General features: G+C 37.2%; 1 protein-coding gene across 2 annotated transcripts in view; it reads right to left on the bottom strand.

Annotated features, from left to right (window-relative positions):
- LOC126199530 (cohesin subunit SA-1) overlaps positions 1-24,874 on the bottom strand; it is a 149,891-nt gene that overhangs the window by 57,138 nt on the left and 67,879 nt on the right. For both annotated transcript variants that reach the window (XM_049936461.1, XM_049936454.1), the window contains exons 13-16: positions 24,307-24,519; positions 11,538-11,705; positions 7,899-8,087; positions 6,449-6,602 (exon numbers count right to left, since the gene is read on the bottom strand). In XM_049936461.1, coding sequence (XP_049792418.1) covers positions 6,449-6,602; positions 7,899-8,087; positions 11,538-11,705; positions 24,307-24,519 — 724 coding nt within the window. The remainder of the gene's footprint in view (positions 1-6,448; positions 6,603-7,898; positions 8,088-11,537; positions 11,706-24,306; positions 24,520-24,874) is intronic.

Here is a 24,874-nt window from a genome sequence, read left to right on the forward strand (position 1 = left end):
GTGAGTGAAGATGTCAACTAATGCTGCAAGTGGCCCAATGATGAAACAGGCAAACTACGGTTCAACAAAGATGTCACAACAATCACGAAACTGCACATGCACAGTAGAGACAGTTTGGAAATGGTTGTGATTGGTCACGATTTTATTATTATTAGTTTTTTCTTTTGAATGAACCTAGCTATCAGCCCCCAGGCCAAGTAGAGATGGCACTGGCATGAGATATGGCACGAATTGTTCCATCTTTTACTCATTTCAGATCCACTGAGTACAGCACCCTGGTCTCAAAAATTTACCCATGTAACATTTGTAAACACTACTTGACGCCCAATGCCATTTTATTTTTTCATAAAGTGTAAACTTTAGGAAAACTGTAAATATGTTGATGCAAAATTAGGTGCAAATTAACATTGTGGATACAGGGAATTTGACGGGAGTGATAAACGTCGAGAACGTCAGGAAAACATTAATTCCAGGAAAGTAAAAGTGGGGTTGTACTGTATCTCCAATAACTTTTTCTGATCAATTTCGTCATAAGACAAACATTTAAACATGTCTAATCACAAAGAGAAGATTCTAATTTTACCCAAAATAGATGCTATGTTTTCACATCACTAACTACCAATTACCAGTTTCAACAACTTTTTTGTTTCTATTTGCTTGCCACCTCTCAGAAGGCACACAGTTAGGTTGCTATCCAAAATAGAGGAAAGGGATTCCAATTGCTCTGACAGTGTGGTCAATAAGTTCAATTGTTTCTCTGGAAAAGTACTGAAACGGATATTAAGAATTTTTTGTTTCAATAGTATATATGTAATTAGGGATGAAAAAAATGTCTTGAACTGGTCAACAGTGAGATAAGAAACTGGCATTCACCTGGAAGGAATTGGTTTTATGGCAATCTGATCATCAGTCTTCTGAAACAGAAATATGGGTTTAACTCCTAAACTGACATGCAGAGTTGGCATGATGTGAGTTATTTTAGAACATACTTCATTCGGAGACAAGGATAGAATATGGTACCAACCTAAGGGCTGTGGCTATGCCGCTTTTCACCATGTTTTTTATACTAGCGGACCTACTCCCACAGCAGAGTAACACACGACAAAAGTGCTGGGACACAAACACCAGAAAACCATATAACATTGAACTTTTATGTTCCCGGAATTAACATTTTCCTGCAATTTATGACTACCATTCCCATCAAATTTCCTATGTCCACAATGTTAATTTGCACCCAATTTTGTATTAACACATCAACAATTTCCCCATTTCACAAAAAAATGTTCATGGAGAAAATAACTGATATAATGCACACAAAATTACAATGGCCGCCAAGTGCATTTACAAACATTACTTGGTTAAGTTTCTTGACACCAGGGCACTCTACGCAGCAGATCAGAACCAGTAAACGGATAAAGTCAAAACAATTCATGCTTTACTTCCTGCTACTGCAAAGTGCTACTCAACGTGATGGCTGATGGGAGTAACTAGGTTTGTTCAAATTACAGTCTTTGAATAAAGATATCATGTCCAACCACAATTATTTCCAAGTTGTCTCTGCTGTGCATGCTCAGCTTTGTGATTGTTGTGGTCATCTTAACACTTCTGCATTATTTGAACCACATTTCGTTGTTTTGTTGCTTGGCCACTAGCAGCACTGGTTGACACCTTAGTTCATTTCACATTGCTCAAATGCTTTTGGTTTAAACACAGCATCAGTTATGTATTTTTTTCAAGCTTAGCAAGACAGGTTTTGAGAATTTATTCTCATAGTCAAGTAAAAATATTTACATCACCATTTTTGCGATGTTTCACAGCAAAGCATGTAAGTGATAGTTTGCATGTGTGTACCTGGTAATTCCAATCCCAAAGAAAGCAGGTGTTGACAGATGTGAAAATTACCGAACTATCAGTTTAATAAGTCACAGCTGCAAAATACTAACACGAATTCTTTACAGACGAATGGAAAAACTAGTAGAAGCCAACCTCAGGGAAGATCAGTTTGGATTCCGTAGAAACACTGGAACACGTGAGGCAATACTGACCTTACGACTTATCTTAGAAGAAAGATTAAGGAAAGGCAAACCTACGTTTCTAGCATTTGTAGACTTAGAGAAAGCTTTTGACAATGTTGACTGGAATACTCTCTTTCAAATTCTAAAGGTGGCAGGGGTAAAATACAGAGAGCGAAAGGCTATTTACAATTTGTACAGAAACCAGATGGCAGTTATAAGAGTCGAGGGACATGAAAGGGAAGCAGTGGTTGGGAAGGGAGTAAGACAGGGTTGTAGCCTCTCCCCAATGTTGTTCAATCGGTATATTGAGCAAGCAGTAAAGGAAACAAAAGAAAAATTCAGAGTAGGTATTAAAATTCATGGAGAAGAAATAAAAACTTTGAGGTTCGCCGATGACATTGTAATTCTGTCAGAGACAGCAAAGGACTTGGAAGAGCAGTTGAATGGAATGGACAGTGTCTTGAAAGGAGGATATAAGATGAACATCAACAAAAGCAAAACAAGGATAATGGAATGTAGTCTAATTAAGTCGGGTGATGCCGAGGGAATTAGATTAGGAAATGAGACACTTAAATTAGTAAAGGAGTTTTGCTATTTGGGGAGCAAAATAACTGATGATGGTCGAAGTAGAGAGGATATAAAAAATGTAGACTGGCAATGGCAAGGAAAGCGTTTCTGAAGAAGAGAAATTTGTTAACATCGAGTATAGATTTAAGTGTCAGGAAGTCGTTTCTGAAAGTATTTGTATGGAGTGTAGCCATGTATGGAAGTGAAACATGGACGATAAATAGTTTGGGCAAGAAGAGAATAGAAGCTTTCGAAATGTGGTGCTACAGAAGAATGCTGAAGATTAGATGGGTAGATCACATAACTAATGAGGAAGTATTGAATAGGATTGGGGAGAAGAGAAGTTTGTGGCACAACTTGACCAGAAGAAGGGATCGGTTGGTAGGACATGTTCTGAGGCATCAAGCGATCACCAATTTAGTATTGGAGGGCAGCGTGGAGGGTAAAAATCGTAGAGGGAGACCAAGAGATGAATACACTAAGCAGATTCAGAAGGATGTAGGTTGCAGTAGGTACTGGGAGATGAAAAAGCTCAGGACTGAAGACCACAACAACAACATACCTGGTAACCTTAAGAATACGATTACAGACCAAGAGATACAGAACACCACATATGCTAACACAACATAAAATACTTCTGTAAATATTTGCACTTGCCAAGAAGAATAAAGTCTCGAAATGTGTCATGCCAAGCACAAAAAATATGTAGGTGGTGCAGTGTTTTACTTACTTAATGAATAACAACTGCAGGTTTTCCAAAAACATTGATATGGTGTACGAAATTAGGTCAAACGATTCTACTTGCTAGACTCTTTAAACATCAATTGTGAAGTAATGAAATTAAGTCACATGTTTCTATTTCTCAGACAGTTGCCAGTTCCAGTTACATAAGTGGTTTTTATTAGAATAGTTATCAGAAAACAAATCTCTGAAAAGTATTTTGATGCTCGTCATGTACATATATAATATATAACGCGTGAAAATGCAAGTGGAAATCCTATGTGTAACTTTTTCTGCTTTCAACATTATTTCCTAAATTTTACAGCATCTTGTCAAGCCCCTTGAAAAGCATAAAAGCAGGGTTCACTGTACTTCAATAGGTCTGTTCATAGTGCACTGATCATGGAAGGCAGATGGCCATAGGCTGATTCTGCTCAACATTATTAATAACAGTTTATTTACAATTTAGGCATCTGAATATTTTTAAATGAGATTCTATGTTTTTTGTTTTCCCTGTTATTATTTTCAGAGCACAAAATCTCACCATGTTCAAATTGTGAGTTAGTCTCTCTAATTATAGAGACATTTTATATAGAAGATTTTCTGTTCACTTCACCCAAATAAAAAAAAATAAATAAAATAAAAATCCAAAAAATGTGCAGTTACATGTAAAAAGATAATGTGCTCAATAGCAGTGATTATCATGTTTGGTATTTGCTTAGCAATCAACATGCAGAGATTGCTGACATTCTTCGGGAACTCAAATGGGAATCCTTAGAGGGAAGACGACATTCTTTTCAAGGAACACTGTCGCAAAAATTTAGAGAGCTGGCATTTAGAGCTGACTGCAGAGAGATTCTACTGCTGCATACAAGCATTTTGCGTAAGGACCACGAAGATAAAGTAAGACACATTAGCACTCTTACGGAAGCATACAGTCCTTTTTCCCTTGCTCTATTTGGGAGTGGAACAGGAAAGGGAATGACTAGTAGTGGTACTAGGAACCCTCCATCATGCACCAAACAGTGGCTTGCGTAGTATGTAGATGTACAAACAAGAACTGGCACTGAAAGAGGCTTACTCGGAAAAATTTTAACTACTGCACATAAAACATGCAAGATTATGGGAGCAGAATATTTGTAATTGACTTCCCTTGTAGCTTTACTCATTTTTTACCCATCGGTGTATGAGAATCCTGACTCTTAGATGCATTTTTAAGTCAAAGCAGTCACAAGAAATGTGTTATTTCTCACTTCACATGGAATAAGTATTTAGTTGTGATGTTCTCGTGTAGTTTAATTTAACTAAAGAAAACACACAAAAAGGAATTAATTTTCAAATTACAAATTTATTTTGCCCAGAACACCTATTAAGAGCAGTTTCAATAAAAAATTCAATGACGAAAATCTATAAACCAGTTCTTCTAAGCTATGTAACTGTTCGAAAATATAGTGAACTTATCAAATGATATTACTAATGTTTACAAATGATTGTAACAAATATACGTTGAGAAACTTTACTTTCTCAGTGTGAAGACCCACTACCAGAAATCTGAACACGATAATCCAAATCACTGCAATTTTTTGCCAAAAATTTAAATCAATTCTAATCACATCACTAGCCATGCCAGATTGGAGCTTGGTGTACTTCTGCACAAATTGTAAGGTAGTAAATTTTCTCAATACAGAGTATTCAAAATGTAGTAGAAAAACAGACATTGAATGTACATATGAACTATTATGTAACACATAAAGGTGGCACGTGAAAATAAGGTAACTAATCTGGGCTCAACAAAGCAAGCATTAGTCAAAAGTCAAGCAACTGATACATTATCAAAACAAAAGGAAAATGATCATGAATAATGCTGGCATGTGTTCACACACACACACACACACACACACACACACACACACCTAAAACATGCAAGAGAACAAACAAAGATGCAATATCCAAAAGATTAAGTATTTTTATATAAATGGCCTTCACAAGGCCACATAACAATGATTATTACACTGTGGTCATGCTGTTACAGTTGTATAAGGCACTCAAAAAAAACCACACACAACTTTGGGAACTTAACTGAATAATTGCTAATGTCCTCTAGCAGACACAGTGCTATTGAACTTCACGGCACTGAAGTGGCAACAAAACAAGAGTGATTGGACGTTTCTTAACAATTATGCTCATTTGTGTCATATATAACTAACTATTATTCTGTTTCAACAAGTACTGGTAATGGATAGATTACTTTTACTGTTTCTCTTTTAAGTTCTTCAATTTATATTACAAAGAAATAACAAAATATTTATAGTTTATGCCGCTAATATACACACAGTAGGTACTTTACAATTACTCTAAATACATTAACACCACAAAACTCATAAATAAAAGCCAGATACAACAGACCTGCAGATACATTAACAAGTGCACATACTGCACATTGTAAAAAGACTACCTTTAAATAGTCTGCACTGCACTTGTTAAAACAGAAGCAACAGGAAAGGAAGCCCACAGAATGAAGAGTACAAAATACCATAAGGTTTACAGATAAAAGCTGTTGACACCATGCTCTTGCATGCCATACAGTTATGGTTGCTTCTAGTTAGACAAATACAGGACAGAATACAGTGGAGAAATAGAAAAGAAAGGGAAGATCAAAATGATAGATGAAGAAGTCAGAAATTTGGAAGAGGTAACAAAATTAAATACCACGGGAGCCAATATTCTATGATGATCACTGCAATATATGTATTTTTTCCCATAGGCAATAGAAATACCTGTGATGGATGGAGGTTTCACTGTATTTTTACAATACAACACTTATGTACAATACAGGGCAACAATATGCTCCACTGTCTAGACATTCAATTAACAAAACTATATGTTTTCATGACAATAAACATCTAAGGGCTGGCAAAAAATACTGCTTTAGGCATATATAAATTTATACAGGGATATAACCAAGAATTAAAATATTAGAATGTACATTTGATCTACATGCAGTTCCAAAATTCTTATTCTATAATTTCATTTCTTCTAATAAACTTATAATACTTTATGCAAGCATTTACTCTGTACAAAATAACAGAAAATTCACTTCCAAGATGCAAATAAAAATTAGTTTGGTAGATTTGTTAAGTACTGACCATCTTCTTCAACAATAAACACATACTGCTGAATGAAGTCATTGAGCATACTCTGCAAGGCTCTGTCTGGCTCATACACGAGGTCAGTTAACGCCTGATTGCTTGCTAATTGGTTACAGAAAACCACAAGAAGGTCACACACAGTGATATATGCCTGTAATAAAATAAATATATAATCGAACAATTGTACATATAGCCATAAGTTGGTAAAACAGCTGAAAATTACATTAATCTATGTCTGTCAAATATTTAAGTAACTATAGCAAGAAAAATAATCAAATGAATGGCAGTTTGTGCAATTACTGTATATGTGTAATAGTAGAAGGTAAAGTTCCCAGAATTAATTTTCAATTCTGCATGTGAGTGTGCATTGATATGAAGCTTCCCGGGACTCAAACCTGGTAATTTTGTCTTTTCCAGGCAAGTGCTCTACCTACTGAGTTACCTGAGCACAACTCAAGGACCCATCTTCACAGCTATACTTCTGCCAGTACATCATCTTCTACCCTTCAAACTTGTGGGGCTAGTACTCCTAGAAGAAAGATATTGTGGAAGCATGGCTTAGCCATAACCTGGGATATTGTTTCCAGGATGAATTTCTCACTCTACAGTGCAGCATGCATTGATATGAAACTTCCTGGCAGAATAAAACTGTGTGTCAGGCCAGGACTCAAACCCGTGACTGTTGGTTTTGATATGAAGTTTCATATCAGTGTCCACTCTGCTGCAGAATGCAAAATTCATCCCCAGGTTGTGGCTAAGCCACGTCTCTGCAATATCCTTTCTTCCAGGAGTGCTAGGCCTGCAAGGTATGGAGGAGAACTTCTGTAAAGTTTGGAAGGTAGGAGATGAGGTACTGGCAGAACTATAGTTGTGAGGATGGGTTGTGGGTCATGCTCAGGTAACTCAGTAGGTAGGGCACTTGTCTGTGACAGGCAAAGGTCCAAGGTTCGAACTCCATTTAGAACAGTTTAATCTTCAGAGGAGTTTATAAATCCAAACTGTGAAGCTATGCTTCATGTTATAAACAATTGGGCACTGCAAAGATCAAATACAGCTAACAAATAAAACAAAGAAACACTGTGCTTCCTCAAATATGATATCAGGTTTAGTAAGACAGAGATAAATGGGGGAAAATGACGAGAAAAGTATGCTATGTAAACCATAGAATTTACATAGTATACAAACAAGGGAAAGCAAATACAATTTTGTAAGTAAACCTTTAAATCAACTGCATCTTGCAAGCGCACACACACAAAAAGGAGTGTAGAAGGGGAAAATGTAGGGAGGGAAGATGTCAAGAAAAAATAACAAGTAAGTGTGAACAATCATAAAATTGTCAAAGACAAGTGGTTTCCCAATTTCCACACTTAAACGAACAAATACGACTGTGAAATGTGCATCATACATGCCACTAAATTTAAAAATATAATACATCTTAATTTCTTGCCTCTTCTTTGTAAGCTTGAACCACTGCTGTCTGGAGAAGCTGCTTCATGGTGTCCATAAAATTATGTAGCCTTCCCTTTAAGGTAGCCACTTCTTCACTGCCACTTGCACCTCCTTCGATCAGCTCCTCAATGTGGCGGAGATCCCACAGTATTCCAAAAAATGCAGCAGAAATGCAGTATTTAATAGCCTGTGAAGATAAGGACTTTTTCTCACTTCTCCCCAAAGAACAATGTAATTGCATATAAATCACAACAAAACAAATGCAATAATTTTCAGCTGTAGTTTGTACATTCATATTTTCTGCAGGAAGCATTCTTCTTCCAGCAATTATGGGTGTGACAGATAGAGGGCAAAAAGAAATGACACATGAAGGGAACACCACAGCATGCAGTGATTTTGGTTTAAAAATATGCAACTGTGACCCAAGTCCGTCACTTATGTACCAGTATGTTTGATTATAACCATAGCTACTTGTATTCCTAAACTAATTACCAAACAGATAATTATATAAAGTTTATGTTCCATAAGCTGAAGTACACAAGAGAAACTTCCAAAATGCAGAGATTAGTAGGCTGATGTTAAATGTTACAGCAACAGCTGCACCCTGTTTTACATACTACTGTGTGACTAACCAAACAAGAATGAAGTTATCAATTTTTTATGAAAATTGTAGCCTACTGTCATCTGTTCCCAAAATCTATAGTTCAACGGTACACCTGCCAGCCATCTTCAGATGAACCATCGAGGACAGACACATGGTTCCCATGCTGCACAATTTATAAGTGCACAGTACACGTTTTGAGCAAGTGTCATGATTGTAATAAGAATATTATCCATAGTAACTGGTGACACGGGCAATGCCATAAATCAAATGATTTAGAATAATGTGCTTGGAAGTAACTGACTTTCAAGCCAATATCAAACTGTCATCACATATTCCAGTGTGGCAGAAAATTTCAAGATGCACATAAACAAAGAAAACAGTGGCCCCATCATATTGATCATACAAACCTAAAAAAATTACAGTTGAAGGATACTGCAACTATATTTTTTCCCAAACAGATCACAATTTTGAATCAACATGACTGAAATAATTTTTTAAAGTGACACAGACAAGAAAATGTACTTGAGTGATTCTACGAAAATAAGAACTTACAGGTCCAATTCAGTAAACCGTAGGAGAAAATTCTGAAGAATCAGTAAAAAATTTTATGGTACATGCAAAATATCTTCACGCTTTCTCACTGAAACAGCTGAACTTTCTCTCACTGTTATAAACTGCCTAGGTGTAATTGCTGCAGTCTTCAGTGCAAAAATATACAGTAAAATCCTAAATTAATGAACCCATATTTAAGAAAATCCTGCTTTTCACGAATATTTGTCATGGTCCTGGTGAAACTATCATAAGAACAGTTATTCCTCCCCACTTTTAACAAACCCTGCTTTAAGAAAAAGTCCACTTTTAAGGAATAAATGTGAAACATGCTGCAAATTAAAATCCAGTTTTTAAGCAATTCCTAACATGCCCAAAAGAGTGTTTGTTTTTATACGCCTTTCTTGTAGTGTGACAGCAGTACAAGGTAATCTATTCTTTTGGTCGACACATATCTACATCTAATTCCATTGTGGCAATATCGGAGAAGGGTTGAAGGAATCAGAAATGGGAGCATTGTCACATGATCTGGAACCACACTCACGGAGTTATGAAGTGCAAAAGTGTTGACTTTGTTATTGTCAAATTTATTAATTTTAGTGCCCTGAAGTTATGTCCCACAAACATAATGCAGAGAGCTTATAATTTAACAAAAGCTGATGATCACCCACAATGTTGAAGACAACTGCAACACAAAACTTTCCAATAGGGTGAAGAAGAATGATTTGGCCCCACCTTCACTGTGCCGCATTCTCAAAAACAAGGAAGCACTGTTAAATGCCGAAGCTAGAAATTCCTCTAGATGCAATAGCAAGAACATCTGGATGACACAATTTAGTGATGTGGGAAGTATTCTTTTAATATGGTCTTCAAGGGATGAGAAGTGGCAACAATCCTAGTAAGTGGAAATATACTGCAAGAGAAGCCTCAAGAAATTGCCCAGAAGATAAGTATTGAAAATTTCAGTGTCTTGAACAGCTGGTTAGATAGGTTTAAAAAACCTCGTAATCTCTCATTTCAGAGAGTAAGCAGAAGCAGTGAGGCTATGGTTCTAGAAAATTTTAACCATTTGAATAAACAATTAATACAGCGTTATGAGCCCAGAGACATTTTTAATGCATATGAAACTTTTGACTTTTACATTTTACTTCCTGTGAAAATATGTTCTGTTCACAAAGAAAAATGGAATGGAGGTGTAAAAAGAAAAAAAGAAAGAAAGAAAGAAAGAGAGAGAGAGAACAGAATGACTGTACTATTGTGTGTAAATACTGCCTGAATGACACCAGAAATCTTTACAAGATTTCTCAGGTGTTTATAAGCCAAGATGGGTGTAGCAGGTATAATGCTTATTATTGAACAAAGCCCTGCACATCACAAGAAAATACAATTTCTAGGAATGTAAATGATGTATTCGTTCCACCAAACTGCATGTCATCTGCAGCCTCTATATGGGGGCACAAGACACACTGTTAAAACCAAATACAGAGTAGCAGTTGTACAGAAGTCAATTACACCCCTCGAGAGGAAGGAAGTGACGAGACTCAACATTCTGCATCCTATAGATATGTTTCTAGTTGCCTGGAATCGTGCAAAACAACATATTGTGTTAAACTGTTTTGCAAGGGCTGGTTGTGGTACAATAGCTGCTGTTGATGACATTGTTCAAGAAGACGAATAGAACATAATCACAGATGTTATTGAACATTTGACATTCCATGACTGTTTCTTGTGATGACGACATTTTGATTTACACACCCAAAATGAATGTAACTGAGATGTGTGAAATGCTAGTGAAGGAACACTGTGAGGTGGGAAGTAGTGTTGACAATGATGAAAGAGAGGACGAGCCTGTTGTACAAAGTTTTGTAGCTGCTGTGCAAGGAATATACACCATCAGGGACTACTATTCCTCTTTCAACATAGATGAGTAAATACTAACAAACATGAAGCAACTGGAGCGAAAACTTCTGACATTAAAATACGCAAGATGCACGAAACAAACATTTCTTCGGGATTTTAAAGACCCGAAGAATGTGTTCTACAAAAACTGGTGTGTGTGTGTGTGTGTGTGTGTGTGTGTGTGTGTGTGTGTGTCCTGTATTTAAATTTGTAATATATTATTGGCAACTTGTGATTAAATAGCTCTTACAACACATAAACATGCCTGAACTATGATTCTGGGTCATTCCTCCCAAGTACCTAAGCTAAATCCCCATTAAGGTAAACCTCTCTTTAAGGAAAAAATATTGGGTTCTGTGGAGATTCACTAAAATGGGTACTGTAGTACATTTCCAAGACATTTTCTCTGACTCAATTTGTGTTGTTCTTAAGCCTTAAAAACTTCTACGTAACTAGGTTATAGAAGTCCTTTCACAGACACAACAAACAATAACAGCCATCATCATTTGAGCTGATCCTCTTTAATGAAATCATAATAATTGGGAGTTCAAAAGTTGTAAAAATGGTTATTTAGCATTTTCTCACCTCCTGCGGTAAACTCTTCAAGCTAGAGCCACCCTGTGCTTCAATTATATCTCTGAAGACAGGGTCCCAAACACCCCAGTGACCCATATTGTGACACTGGTAGAAAATGGCAACTTTTTTCAAACTGTAGACAACACTGAATGTCTCATCTTCATCTGGTACTTCATTCTGAAATGCAAAAAAATATTGTGTAAAACAAGCCCATGCATTATGAAGCCTGTGTGAGGCTGAACATGAAATTAGTGGGGGTAAGCATACAACATAACACAAACACATAAACAATCCCATTAAAAAGGAAAGGTACACATTTCACATTGCCTCTGTTACCAAAACCATTGAATCCCAACACTATCCAGTGCTAATACCAGTGATGAGTAGCATTTTCATCATTTCACAAAGTTGGTTGGCAGAGAGAGAGAGAGAGAGAGAGAGAGAGAGAGAGAGAGAGATTCTCTATGATTTAAATAGCATGCACAAATTCTGTATTTAAATCAGATGCTTGCTGAGTATAGATGTAAACGTTTAATGGTGGCGATGGGACAGTCTAAAGTCAAGGAATAAGGTTTAGTAACTCCCTCGGCACTTTCAACAAAAATATCTTATTTTCTGGTAGTAGTTTTCATTCTCCATACTTTTTTCCTCCATTTCTGTACTCATCACTAATAATAAAAAATAATGTGTTCACTGCCATGTATCACACGTTCTTCAGCGTGATATGCAATTATCAAATAGTGGTTTCTGTCACCAAGGTTTTTCGAAGAGGCTCCTTGAGAAAATGTTATTTTTAAAAACATATTCTCACTGATCAAAATTACAAACTTTTTTTTTTTTTTTTTTTTTTTTTTTTTTTTTTTTTTTTGACATTACGTATCTGCCTAAAATGTTATTTTAAGCTTACGCCACTTACTGACTGACACATTTTGATAATACATGAAGAAATAAAACGAATGAAAAGAAATCGTTTACATTACTTTTTATCTTCACTCCTTTTTTTTTTCTTTACTTAGTCTGTTGACTGTGGTATACCTGTTATTAATCATCACTATCAGGCTAACAGCACAGCTGTGAAATTTATATCTTCATTGTCACAAATATTTCATGACTTCTTCCAAATATATGTTAGGCTGTCGTTATGGTGCAAACTGGGAACCCATCTGCTTTATGGCCGAATACATATCAGTTTTCACTTCTATGCTGATGTGAAGATGTTATGTCTCTTGGTTCCCCACACATTCTGTGCCCACCGCTCTATCACTGGCTGCATAGAACCAGCAGCTGACACACCCCCATTCACCCCAGTCATATGTCATGACGAGGGTCAACAATACTGCTGCAGGAAACACGTACTCTTAAGTACACCACTAGTCCCTATCCAGGCTTTTACACTCTCCTGCAGAAATGTATATCATTGTTGTGTATTTGTCCAATTTTAAAATCATTTCAAATGGACTAGGGCACTCTACAGTTTAAATATGATAAGTGTTCATAAAAAGCCAAAGTACACAGTACAGGTTCCCATGGTTGGCAGTATGATGTAATTTGCTGCTTTCTCACTGTTTCCCTACCTGCACTCATCCCAGTTCTCAGACAAGCTGATATCACTGTTCCCCTTCCAAACCTGTAATACTGTGCTTGAGCAACTGTGAAACACAGATTAAAATACCTTCTGGAGTGTAGGTCATATTTAACAATACCAACTAATAAATAAAAGATCACAATTGCAATTCAATAAAATTCTCAAACTTTCACTCATCCTGCAATCTAGTGATGTCTACATCTACATATATACTCCGCTAGCCACTAAGCAGTGTGTGGCAGAGGGCACAATTTGCGCCAAAGTCATATTTCCCCCCCCCCCCCCCCCCACTCGCGGATAGCGCGAGGGAAAAACAACTGTCTGAACGTCTCAGTACAAGCTCTAATTTCCTTGTCTTTGAATGGTGATCATTGCGCGGTTTGAAAGTTGGTGGTAACAATATATGCTCTACATCTTCGGCAAAGATCAGATTCCGGAATTTAGTGAGCAGCCCCTTCCATTTAGCGCGTCGTCTATCTGTAAGTGTCCCACTTCAAAGTTTCTATGAGATTTGTAATGCTCTCATGATGGCTAAATGTACCAGTCATGAATCTTGCCACTCTTCTCTGGACCTTCTCAATCTCTTGAATCAGACCCAATGTCTTTTGGTACTATCTTCATGACTGGTCTTGCCACTGTAATTTATTCTTGTGATACCATTTACAGTTTAATATAAGTTATTTCATTTTTTGATATTTAATTCTGGATTAATTTCCTTTGTTTGAAACTCACCCTTGTTCTAAAGCCAACTGAATAGTGGCAACATTTTACCTTGTATTCTAGTAAGTGAACAGCGATGATTTCTCTTTTGCAGCCCACTCGATAAATCATTACAGTATCTCATAATTAAATAAAATAAAATACTGACTTGCATTCAGAAAAGTAATGTTTTTTCCAGGACTTGTTCCAAATGGTTCAAATGGCTCTGAGCACTATGGGACTCAACTTCTGAGGTCATCAGTCCCTTAGAACTTAGAACTACTTAAACCTAACAAACCTACGGACATCACACACATCCATGCCCCAGGCAGGATTCGAACCTGCGACCGTAGGTCACGCGGTTCCAGACTGTAGCGCCTAGAACCACTTGGAGACTTGTTCCCCTTTCACTGTTAACTGGTATTGATTCATGTATGAAAACTTTTATTGCAAACAAACAATGGAAAATCCAGGACAGAATGTAACAATACAATGAAAAGGACAGTTGCTGCTCACAATATAGCGGAGATGATGAGACACAGGAAGGCACAACAAAAAGACTGTCAGAAAGTTAGCTTTCAGCCAACAAAGAAACACAAACACCCATAATCCTCCTGGCCTCAACCTTCATTAGTTATTGCCCTACCCATCTAGCAACTTCCCTGTTGCCATTCCAGAACTATACAGCCCTCTATTCCACCAACGCACCCAGTCTTTTTACTTCTCTCCTATTCCGCTACCACCCCCTTTCTCCCCTGCCCTCTGTCTAACCTTCCGACTGCATCTAGCTGCCCTACTCTCTGCCTTTCTTCTCTCTGCATGCTCCCAGCAGCACTTTACTGTCCCCCACCCCCACACTGCTAACTCTTTGCTCCCCGTCCCAGCCTCCTTACCACCACCCAATTGCCTTCCCATAATGCACTGCTGCTCACAGTCTGGCTCCAGGTGCCATAGACGTGGTCATGTGTGAAAGTTGCATTTGCGTGTGTGTATAGTCTATTTTTGAGAAAGGTCTTGCTGGCCAAAAGCTAACTTCCCGACAGTCTTTTCACTGTGCCTTTCTGCAACTCAGTATCTCCGCTTTTTTGTGAGTAGCAGCTATCCTTTTCGTTATATTGTTATAACAAACAAAGCTTGTTCAAATACAACAAGAGTTTGTAAGATGACAGCATTAAATTCTCTGTCATCCTGTGTTTCACGAATTGTCAACTTTTAAGCAGAGCAACAGACTGTTGTGCAGATGCAGAGTTTCTCGCATATACCATGCACGAGCACCAGATGAGTGATTGTTCGAGCAAGGTCAATACTTTTTAAAGTGCTTTGGCATATCAGGAAATCTTGAAACTGTGAGTGAGAGTCTTGCTTGCCCTACCCACTCTTCCTAATTCTTCAAAATAAATCGGCATGTGACCTCAATAGCCCAAGCTTCATCTGTAAATTTAGAACGATCCCAATATCAATCTATTAAATAACATAAAAATGTTGACCTCAGTAGCAATAATTTAATATGCAAATATAAGACAAACCCAAAGGTTTTGAGAGACAAATTTGGGAAAAAAAAAACCTGATCTTATAATAGAGTACATAAGGTAAATGCACCATGTTGACATCAGATGGAGCACGGGGTGAACTGGTAAAACAAACTCTCGCTAATCCAGCTTCAGTAACACAGCCCACATACAGTCTCTAGCCAGTCAAACAAAAATTATGCATACAATAATGAATGTTCGAGTGAAAAAATGTTTTTAATTAAGTAAAATGTTGAATAATGCTATACCACGTTTGAAATTGTAAGTTTCTTTACGGTTCAATATCATGGCTTCTAAAAGTGAACATTTTATGCAACACCTCAAGTGGAAACTAGAAATTAAAGATAAGTTGAACTGAAGTTTTTTTTGCAGAAAATCATTGCTGCTGAGGATAATGCCGGACGAGCAACTATTTATGACCAAACTTTAAAAGAAACATGCGGTATCAATGTAATGAATGTAAAGCTGTTGTGTGATAAAAGTATACTGCCATTGCAATCATCACTGCAACAACTAAAAGTTTGTGAGTTGTTTGACAGTGAGCGGTACCAGTGTGTATGTGCACATTCAAGGACTAAGTGTTCTATGAATGTATCCTTGAATTTAATAAAGTATAATCTCCATGTGTTTACACTAAATTTTAGACACTCTCAATAAATCAGCACTTCCACTAATCTGGCTCCAATGTGTGCGAGGAACGGCCGGATTAGCAAGAGTCCAATGTAGATCTGTTCAGGATAGAGGTGGAGGAGGCACTGAAGAACATGAAACGCAGGGGCTGGATGAATCAAGTGTGAAAGGAAAAGATGTGAGCACAATGGCTACACAGACTTATGAAAGCAGTATGGAAGAAGGGAATAACTGTACCCATTTAAAAAAAAATGGGGGGGGGGGGGAGGCCAGAAGGATGTAAAAGACTGCAGGGACATTCCTTGCAATAGTGCAAAGATATGAGAATATTATGGTCAGATGAATCTGGAAAACAATGCAAATTCAGCTGAGAAAAGAATACTGCAGCTTCAGACCTCAGACCAACAAAGTCCACAGTAGAGCTCATATTTGCAGTGAGACAGTTGCAGGAATACCTATATGAGTATGAGAGAGAGATATTGGTAGTCTTCCTGCGTTTAGAGAAAGCACACAACACTGCATCCAAAAGTAAAGCTTGGGAGGCACTAATATGCTGTGTCATTTGAATAAGACAGCCAGGGCAAAAGTGCCACAGAAGCAAAGATGCTAGCTGGTGTCAGTGTCATAGACTCGCCACTTGTGCGAGTTCCACCAGTGCCATGGGCGGCACTAAGAATGAAGATTTAGACTTCGCCTTGGCCAACTGCCGGCCGAGAACAATTCACCAATGACTGGATGACAACCTACAGAAGCCTACTCAGAAGACAGAAGAGCAGCTCTCGCCCACTTGGTTAAATATCATCATCCGGGGCTGACCTAGACATAGAACATCTATTAGTGAACTCTTGGAAGTGAACAGACAGTTGTTGCAAATTGCATTTGCTATGAACTTTGAAGTTTACCTATGATATTTGCACTTAGCCATGACAGCCTTTTTTTTGGTGTTATGTTAAAAGCAGTATTGCAGACTTCACTATTCAACAAGTCACAAAGATAAGTAAACTTTTTAACTCATTTGTGTGACTTCGTTACTAATTTGTTGGAGTATTGTAGAGCATTTGTTCTCCTATTCTGTTATCTGACCCTGGGGCATGGCTATGTAATAGTGACAGGGAGAAATTACCTTAGCTGTGAATTGCACCAGAAGCTGTTTCACAAACTCTCAAACTTGGCCTATCATAACAGTGGTAACTCGACCTCCACAGTAGTAGTGACAAGGACTTTACAAAACTGACAATGACAGTTTACAAAATATGAGGATAGGGGGTAGAGAAGCAGACTACTGAGGCAAAAGGACTGTGTAAGGGATGTATAAGTTGTGTAAGAGAGTAAGCAGAGAGAACAAAGCTGACACAATGAAATGGTCTGAAACAATGAAGTACTATCTCTTACTTTTCGCAGTGGTAATGGATGATCTAATGACAAGCTGCAAGAGAGGTAGGAGACAGATGAAAGAAAAGGAAGTTTGCTGATGGTTTGATGGTGCAGGGAAACAATTAGATGATTGTAAAGACAGTTTGCAGAGGTATCTCCTAAAATTTAAAGCAAAGAAGCTTGTGCTGTTGGTCACAAGGAGAAAGGCTAAACCTATAGCACACATGACACTAGATGGGGAGCCACTGAGAACAGTCCGTAGTTTCGAGTACCTGGGAAGTATAATACAGAAAACTGGAAGAAATGGCAAAGAGGCAAGGAAATGTGTGAGGCAAGCTGATAACTTTATGCGAAGAGTGAGAGAAATGACATCATAGAACAAAGAAGTGCCTCAGAAAAGCAAAACAGTGATATACCAAATGTATTGTACACCGATTCTGTTGTGCCATGTGGAAATTTGAGCCACGAAGGAAAGGGAAAAAAAGTAAGGTGTAAATAAATGAAGATGAACAAGTGCCACAAAAATGGAAAAGATGAGAAATGGTAGTATTAGGGAGATAATGCATGAGGAAAATAAGATTAAAATGGTACGGGGATGTGAAGAGAAGATTTGGGCAGTGAAGCAACACAGAAGAGGTGGGAAGACTGGAGGAAAGGGAACGCACTGTGTTTCAACCAGATCATTCCAGTGGCAATGAACTGTACATGACGTGCTCAGAATCAGCTTTTAACACATGTCCTCAAATTGTCATAAACAAAAGATTAACAATTATTGCACCTGTCAATGCTTTCTTCTTTTTCTCCATTTAATATAAATAGCCTAAACAAATTTGCTGTCAACCCCCCTCCTCCATTTAATTCCACCTTATGCTTTTGACTTACACATACATACATCCTTGTGTCTGATTGTTTTGTCAACTCTACTTGTACTTACCTTTCAGTATTCGGAAGTTTTTCACTGGAAGCAAAAATGGTGGCAATTTTTTTTATTTTCTCAATGGATCGTCTACATTATATTAAGAAATATTTTATGCCTAAACTAGAGTGTGAATCAACTTCATATCCTGAAAACCATACAGCTATTCTATTTAGTGAATCATTTCTTCTGTAATCCAGCAACAAGGAGATAATGTAGATGATTGTGGTCAGACAATATGATTCTGCTATAATGTAGACAGTTCAGTTGTCATGTTGTAAAAATTGATGAACATAAATTTATTTGTTCCTCTGCATCAGATGCCATTGATATTGGGTAATACACATGAATACCGGTTTGAGTAACAAACATCTAAGTGCAGCTCATATTGTGTAGAGAATGTCCTTTAATAAATATATTAGTATTGTTGGTCAGTCATGCCCTTGCCACTATTTATTGGAATTCAGACTACACAGATAACTTATAGCAGTTGAAGCGTCACAAAATTGTTGACGTTAACGTTTATACTGGTACACAGGTAATGTAAAATTATCTACACTCACTAATTCAGTTATCATAAAGTTGATATGTATTGTTATTTTTAATGCACTATTATTTTAATATTTTGCTTTCATAAGGAATGATTCCATTTTGTATTTGTACCAATACTACGGTCATGTGAAGCAAGCAAGTGTTACGACTGCTGTGGATTGTAAACTGGTCACTATTACTCCAGCCATGCAGGCCAAGACATTAAGAAGATGAATTCAATAATGCAGTGCAGACAATGTTTTTGTAACAATAGTTATCATTCAGTGCTTTTTTATTTCACTGAAAAAAGTTTGGAAGAAAATGAATGAATACTTGTTAATTAGGTCCGCTGAGCAGGACAAAACATTGAAGAAATAAAATATATTCACATATTAGCAAAAATGAATGTACTGCATTTTATATCGTGTTTTATGCAGCTCTCCACGCTACTCTATCCAGTGCAAGTCCCTTCAGCTCTGAGGAACTAGTGCAACCTATATCCTTCTGCATCTACTTATTGTATTCATCGCTTGGTCTCCTCCTATCATTTTTACCTGCCACACTTCAGTTCAGTAATAAATTGGTGATCCCTTGATGTTTCAGAATGTGCTCTACCAACTGAGGCCTTCTTCCAGTTATGTTGTGCCACAAATTTCTTTTCTCTCCAATACTTACTTGATCTACTCATCTAACCTTCAGCATTCTTCTAAGCACCACATTTCAAAAGCTTCTATCCTCTTCTTATCCATGTTTCACTTCCATATATGGCTACACAACATACAAATACTTTCAGAAAAAGACTTCCAGACACGTAAACCTGTACTCAATGTAACCAAACTTCCCTTCTTCAGAAAAGCTTCCCTTGATGTTGAAAGTCTACATTTTATCTCTCTACTTCAGCCATCGTCAGTTATTTTGCTGCCCAAATAGCAAAACTTGTGATGTTGTGTGTGCCTCACTCCCCCCCCCCCCCCTTTTTTAAAACTAATTTGTGCCTGATTTTATTTTGAGAAGCTCAGTAATGTATGTAAATACCGTAAATGTGATTCAAGAAGTACTGAAGTGAAGCGCAGCTGGGCAGCAAGAAACTCTTTAGTGCGCAGTCCCTGCAATGATAGTATTTGTGAATCTTTGAATATGTATGGACTCTAAAAAAAAACGATTTTTTAAAAAGGGGAGGATGGTTAATCTGTATCTTGTGGAAAGAGGGCATGTTGCTAGGATGTCGCTCAGAATGTATTGTTGCATTTAATGAAAATTGATATTTTAGTGATAAAAATGAGTACAGTATGTGTAAGAGTTGCCAAACATTTATGTATAAAAATTTTCTGGCAGCGAAGAATAGAAATATCTTGTTTCTGGAAAAGGAGGTGAACTTCATTTGTCGTCGCCGTCCATCAATCGACAGAATTGTAAGTGTACAAAGTTCACTAAAATACAGGAAAAGAAATGCATTCCCTATAGTTTTCATTCAATAAGTAACAACCTCTCATAATTTCTTAATTACGGTAATTGGATTATGTTCTTGTACAATAGTATGATGCTGAACTCCACTGACCAATTTTGATGTAGCAGGATGTGTGGTTTGAAGGAAGTTTGTGTGCCAAGCAATCTCCTTTTCTCACGAAAAGCAGATTGCTGTTTGATCTTATTTACTTACAACAGTGGTCCCTTAGGTATGAAAAGCTACAAAAACTTGGGCTCAAAGCTATCCGCAATATGGCCAAGTAACTAACACAGTCTTATTTTAAACCTTAAAGAACAATAACTTCCTCCAAATTATAATACGTCACCAACTGCTGCAGAAGCTGATCATTCAAGGAGGCAGCAACCAAAATTCAGGTACCAGTTACGACTTAAAGTAAAAATCTCAATCAAAAAATCGTTCTCTCTCTCTCTCTCTCTCTCTCCAAACACGTATCATTAAGATAAAAGTCATTTTATACTGGTGCCTGAACAGGGACGCGAAACTAAATAAAAATATTACAAACTCATCTACTACTTTAAATGTCTCACTCCTAATCTAATTCCCTCAGCATCACCTGATTTAACTACATTCTATTATCCACATTTTCCTTTTGTTGATGTTCATCTTATATCCTTCTTCCAAGACACTGCCCATTCTGTTCAACTGCTCTTACAAGCCCTTTGCCATCTCTGACAGAATTTAATGTCGCTAGCAAACCTCAAGGCTTTTATTTTTTCTCCATGGACTTAAATTCCTACTCCAGATTCTTCTTTTGTTTCCTTTAACTCTTACTCAATGAACAGATTGAATAACATTGGGGATACGTTATGACAGTCTCACTCTCTTTTCATTCACTGCTTCCCTTTCACACCCCTCATCTCTTATAACTCCATCGGGCTCCTGTACAAGTTGTAAATAGCCCTTCACTCTCTGTATTTTACCCCTGCTACCCTCACAATTTCAAAGAGAGTATTCCAGTGAACATTGTCAAAAGCTCTCTCAATGTCGATAAACACTTTAAATCTAGGTTTCCATTTCCTTAACCTACCTCCTATAAGAAGTCAGAGCCAGTACTGCCAAGCATGTACCAACATTTCTCCAGAACCCAAACTGATCTGCTTCTACCAGCTTTTCTACTCTTCTGTAAAGAATTCGTGTTAGTATTTTGCACTGTGACTTATTAAACTGATAGTTTGGTAAATATCACACCTTTCATCACTTGCTTTCTTTGGAATTGGAAGTATTACATTCTTCTTGAAGTGTGAGGGTGTTTCACCTGTCTCATACATCTTGCTCAACAGATGGAAGAGTTCTGTCATAGCTGGCTCTCCCAAGGCTATCAGTAGTTCTAACAGAATGTCATCTACTCCTGGGGCATTATATTGACTTTGGTCTTACAGTGCTCTGTTAAATTATTCACTCAGTATCTTATCTCCCTTCTCATCTTCCTCTATGTCCTCTTACATTTCTACAACATTGCTCTGAAGTACATCTCCCTTGTACAGACCCTCTACATACTCCTTCCACCTTTCAGTTTTCCCTTCTTTGCTTACGACTGGTTTCCCAACAAACTCTTGATATTCATACACGTGGTTCTCTTTCCTCCAAAGTTCACTTTAATATTCCTGTAGGCGGCATGTCTCTTGCCCCTAGTGACATGTGCTTCTAAAGCCTTACATTCATGCTCTAGTCATTCCTGCTCAGCTATTTTGCACTTCCTGTCAATCTCATCTTTTAGACCTTTGTAGTCCCTTTCACCTGCTTCATTTACTGCGTTTTTATATTTTCTCCTTTCATCAATTTAAATTCAGTATCTTTTGTGTTACCCATGGACTCCCACCATGGATTTCCACTAACCATTGTCTTTTTACCCACTACTTCTTCTGCTGCCTTCACTGTTTCCTCTCTCAAAGCTACCCATTCTTCTCCTACTGTATTCCCTTCCCCTGTTCTCGTCAATCTTTCCCTAATGATCCCTCTGAAACTCTCAACAACCTCTGATCCTTTAACTTTGTCCAGGTCACACCTCCTTAAATTCCCACCTTTTTGCTATGTCCTTAGTTTTAACCTACAGTTCATAACCAATAAATTGTGGCCAGAGTCCACATCTGCCCCTGCAAATGTCTTACAATTAACAATCTAGTTCTGAAACCTCTGTCTTATCATTACATAATCTGTCTGAAATTTTCCAGTGTCTCCAGGTCTCTTCCATGTACAAAACCTTCTTTCATGATTCTTAAAAAAAGTGTTAGTTATGTTTAAATCATGCTCTGTGCAAAATTCTACCAGTTGGATTCCTCTTTCATTCGTTTCCCCCAATTCATACGCACCTACTATTTTTCATTCTCTTCCGTTTCCTGCCGTCAAATTCCAGTCTCCCAAGACTACTGAATTATATACAGTGCAACCTTGCTTTTACATTCCTGGAATTAACATTTTCCCACCATTTATGATATTTCTTATCTCTCTCATCAAATTTCCTACATTCACAATGTTAATTCGTACTTGATTTTACATGAACATACTTGTAATTTTCCTGTGATTTAAGCTTTATGGAACACTGTTCCTGTAGAAAAAAACTGACATAAATGACATAAAATGACACAGGCATGGCATTGACCTTTAAACATGTTTGCAAATGTTATGCGGTTAAGTTTCTTGAAATGATGACACACTACCCGAAAGGTCTGAATTGGTAATGGCAGAAGGATTCATGTTCTATTTCCATCCGCTGCCAACCTCTATTTGGCATAACTTGGGAGAAACTAGATTTTTTCGAATAATAATCAGTCACAGTAGTTTTGAGTCTACCGGGATTGTGCAACTTCATAATTGCTGTTCTCATCATGATGGCTCTCAAGCACATTTCACGTGCCTCATCATTTGGCAATTTGTAGCACTAGTTGACACCAGTGTTGTTCAAATGTTTCTGTTTTCAATAATGAAACACTGCACCAGTTAAATATTTTTTCATGCTTAGCAAAATGCATTTTGAGAATTTATTCTCATTGTCAAGTGCAAATATTTACATAGGTATTTTTTTGGGTTTCACACACAAATCATGTGAGTGATGGCTTACACTCACAGGTGTGTGTGTGTGTGTGTGTGTGTGTGTGTGTGTGTGTGTGTGGGTTCGTGCGTGCGCACGCGCACCCACCCCAAAGTGAAGACATAGTAGAAAATTCGAATAACCTTTACTGGATAGTAAATAATGAGTATTTTGACCCTATTATGTACATAAATCATAAATAAACTATAAAAATGAAAGGCGGGCTCCTATATGTAACTTTTACCACTGAAAAAGTTTTACATTTTCCTGCGTTTTACTCCATTTTTTTGAAGACCCTTGAAAGGTGTAAAACTAGGGTTTTACTGTATAATTTGTCAAAGGGCTGGAAAAATCTTAATAAGAAATTTTCGACATTAGCTGTCTTTTATGAAAACAGTTACTGAACCTGCAATTTGAGGCAAAGTTATTGAGAGAGACACGCTACACAGTCTCAGTGTCCGCTTGTGTGGTATAGCATCCTTTAAGCATGCTCAATAATGACAATGATCTACAATTGCAACTACAGACAATGAATTTTGTTGGCATCCATCAGTAGAAACCATCATATTCTAAAATATCAAATTAATTTCTATTTATGACAATGATTCTTGCCACAAATAAGGCATCAGAAATTTCCAAAGAAATACAATTGATTTGTTACGTGACACATAAGTTTAAAAATGCCATTCTAGTGGATAGGTGACTCTGCAATATTTTACATTCCATCAAACAAAGAAAATACTTATGCAGTTCTCAATAGGTATTATAGTTGCATGACTATTTTTCACAAGTTCAACTACTGCATCTACACTGGTATAACACTCCAAAAATATATGCATTATAATGCACTATGACAATCATTTACAACATATACACATCTGTTTCATTGAAAGTCAAAGCAGAACTTCATGTAAGAAAATTATACACTATAAAAAGAACCGGTAAGGTTTCCTGCACACAATTATCATAATTTTCGTGGTACTGCAAAGACACTTACCCCAAGCATGAGGCTATGCCATTCATCTATGGCTTCCTTGTATTTGTGAACAATAGAGTCAATAAGTGTGCTACGCGCAACATCACATCGAGTAAAAATTGCATTTCCCTCAGTGCATAGTATTTCTAATGTCTTTGAACATGTTTCCAACACATCCGTATCATGATGCTTTTCAACAATTGACTTTATCTTCTTCAGCAGATAGTCGAGGTACTAAAACAATAAATATCACAGAAAATAATACATGACATCCACTAAGAAATAAGAAAGGGAGATTAGGGTTTAACATCCTATCAATACTATAGTAGTTGGAGAATGAGCAATTGGTCATTTGGACAATTAAGGGAAAGGAAATTGGACATAATTTGTTCGAAACAACCATCCCAGCATTCATTTGAAGTGATTCCAGGCATCATGGAAATTAACATTCATTACTCCACATTAAGATTTTGTTTTGCACGAAAATGGGTGCACAATGTTGCAATAAAATTTTTTGATCGCTTATCCATTGATATGCCTTTCAGACAACAAAGTTAAATTTGAAAACAACTTATAAAAAGTTTCTCTT

Source organism: Schistocerca nitens, chromosome 1 (assembly GCF_023898315.1).
Source record: "Schistocerca nitens isolate TAMUIC-IGC-003100 chromosome 1, iqSchNite1.1, whole genome shotgun sequence".
Classification (NCBI taxonomy): domain Eukaryota; kingdom Metazoa; phylum Arthropoda; class Insecta; order Orthoptera; family Acrididae; genus Schistocerca; species Schistocerca nitens.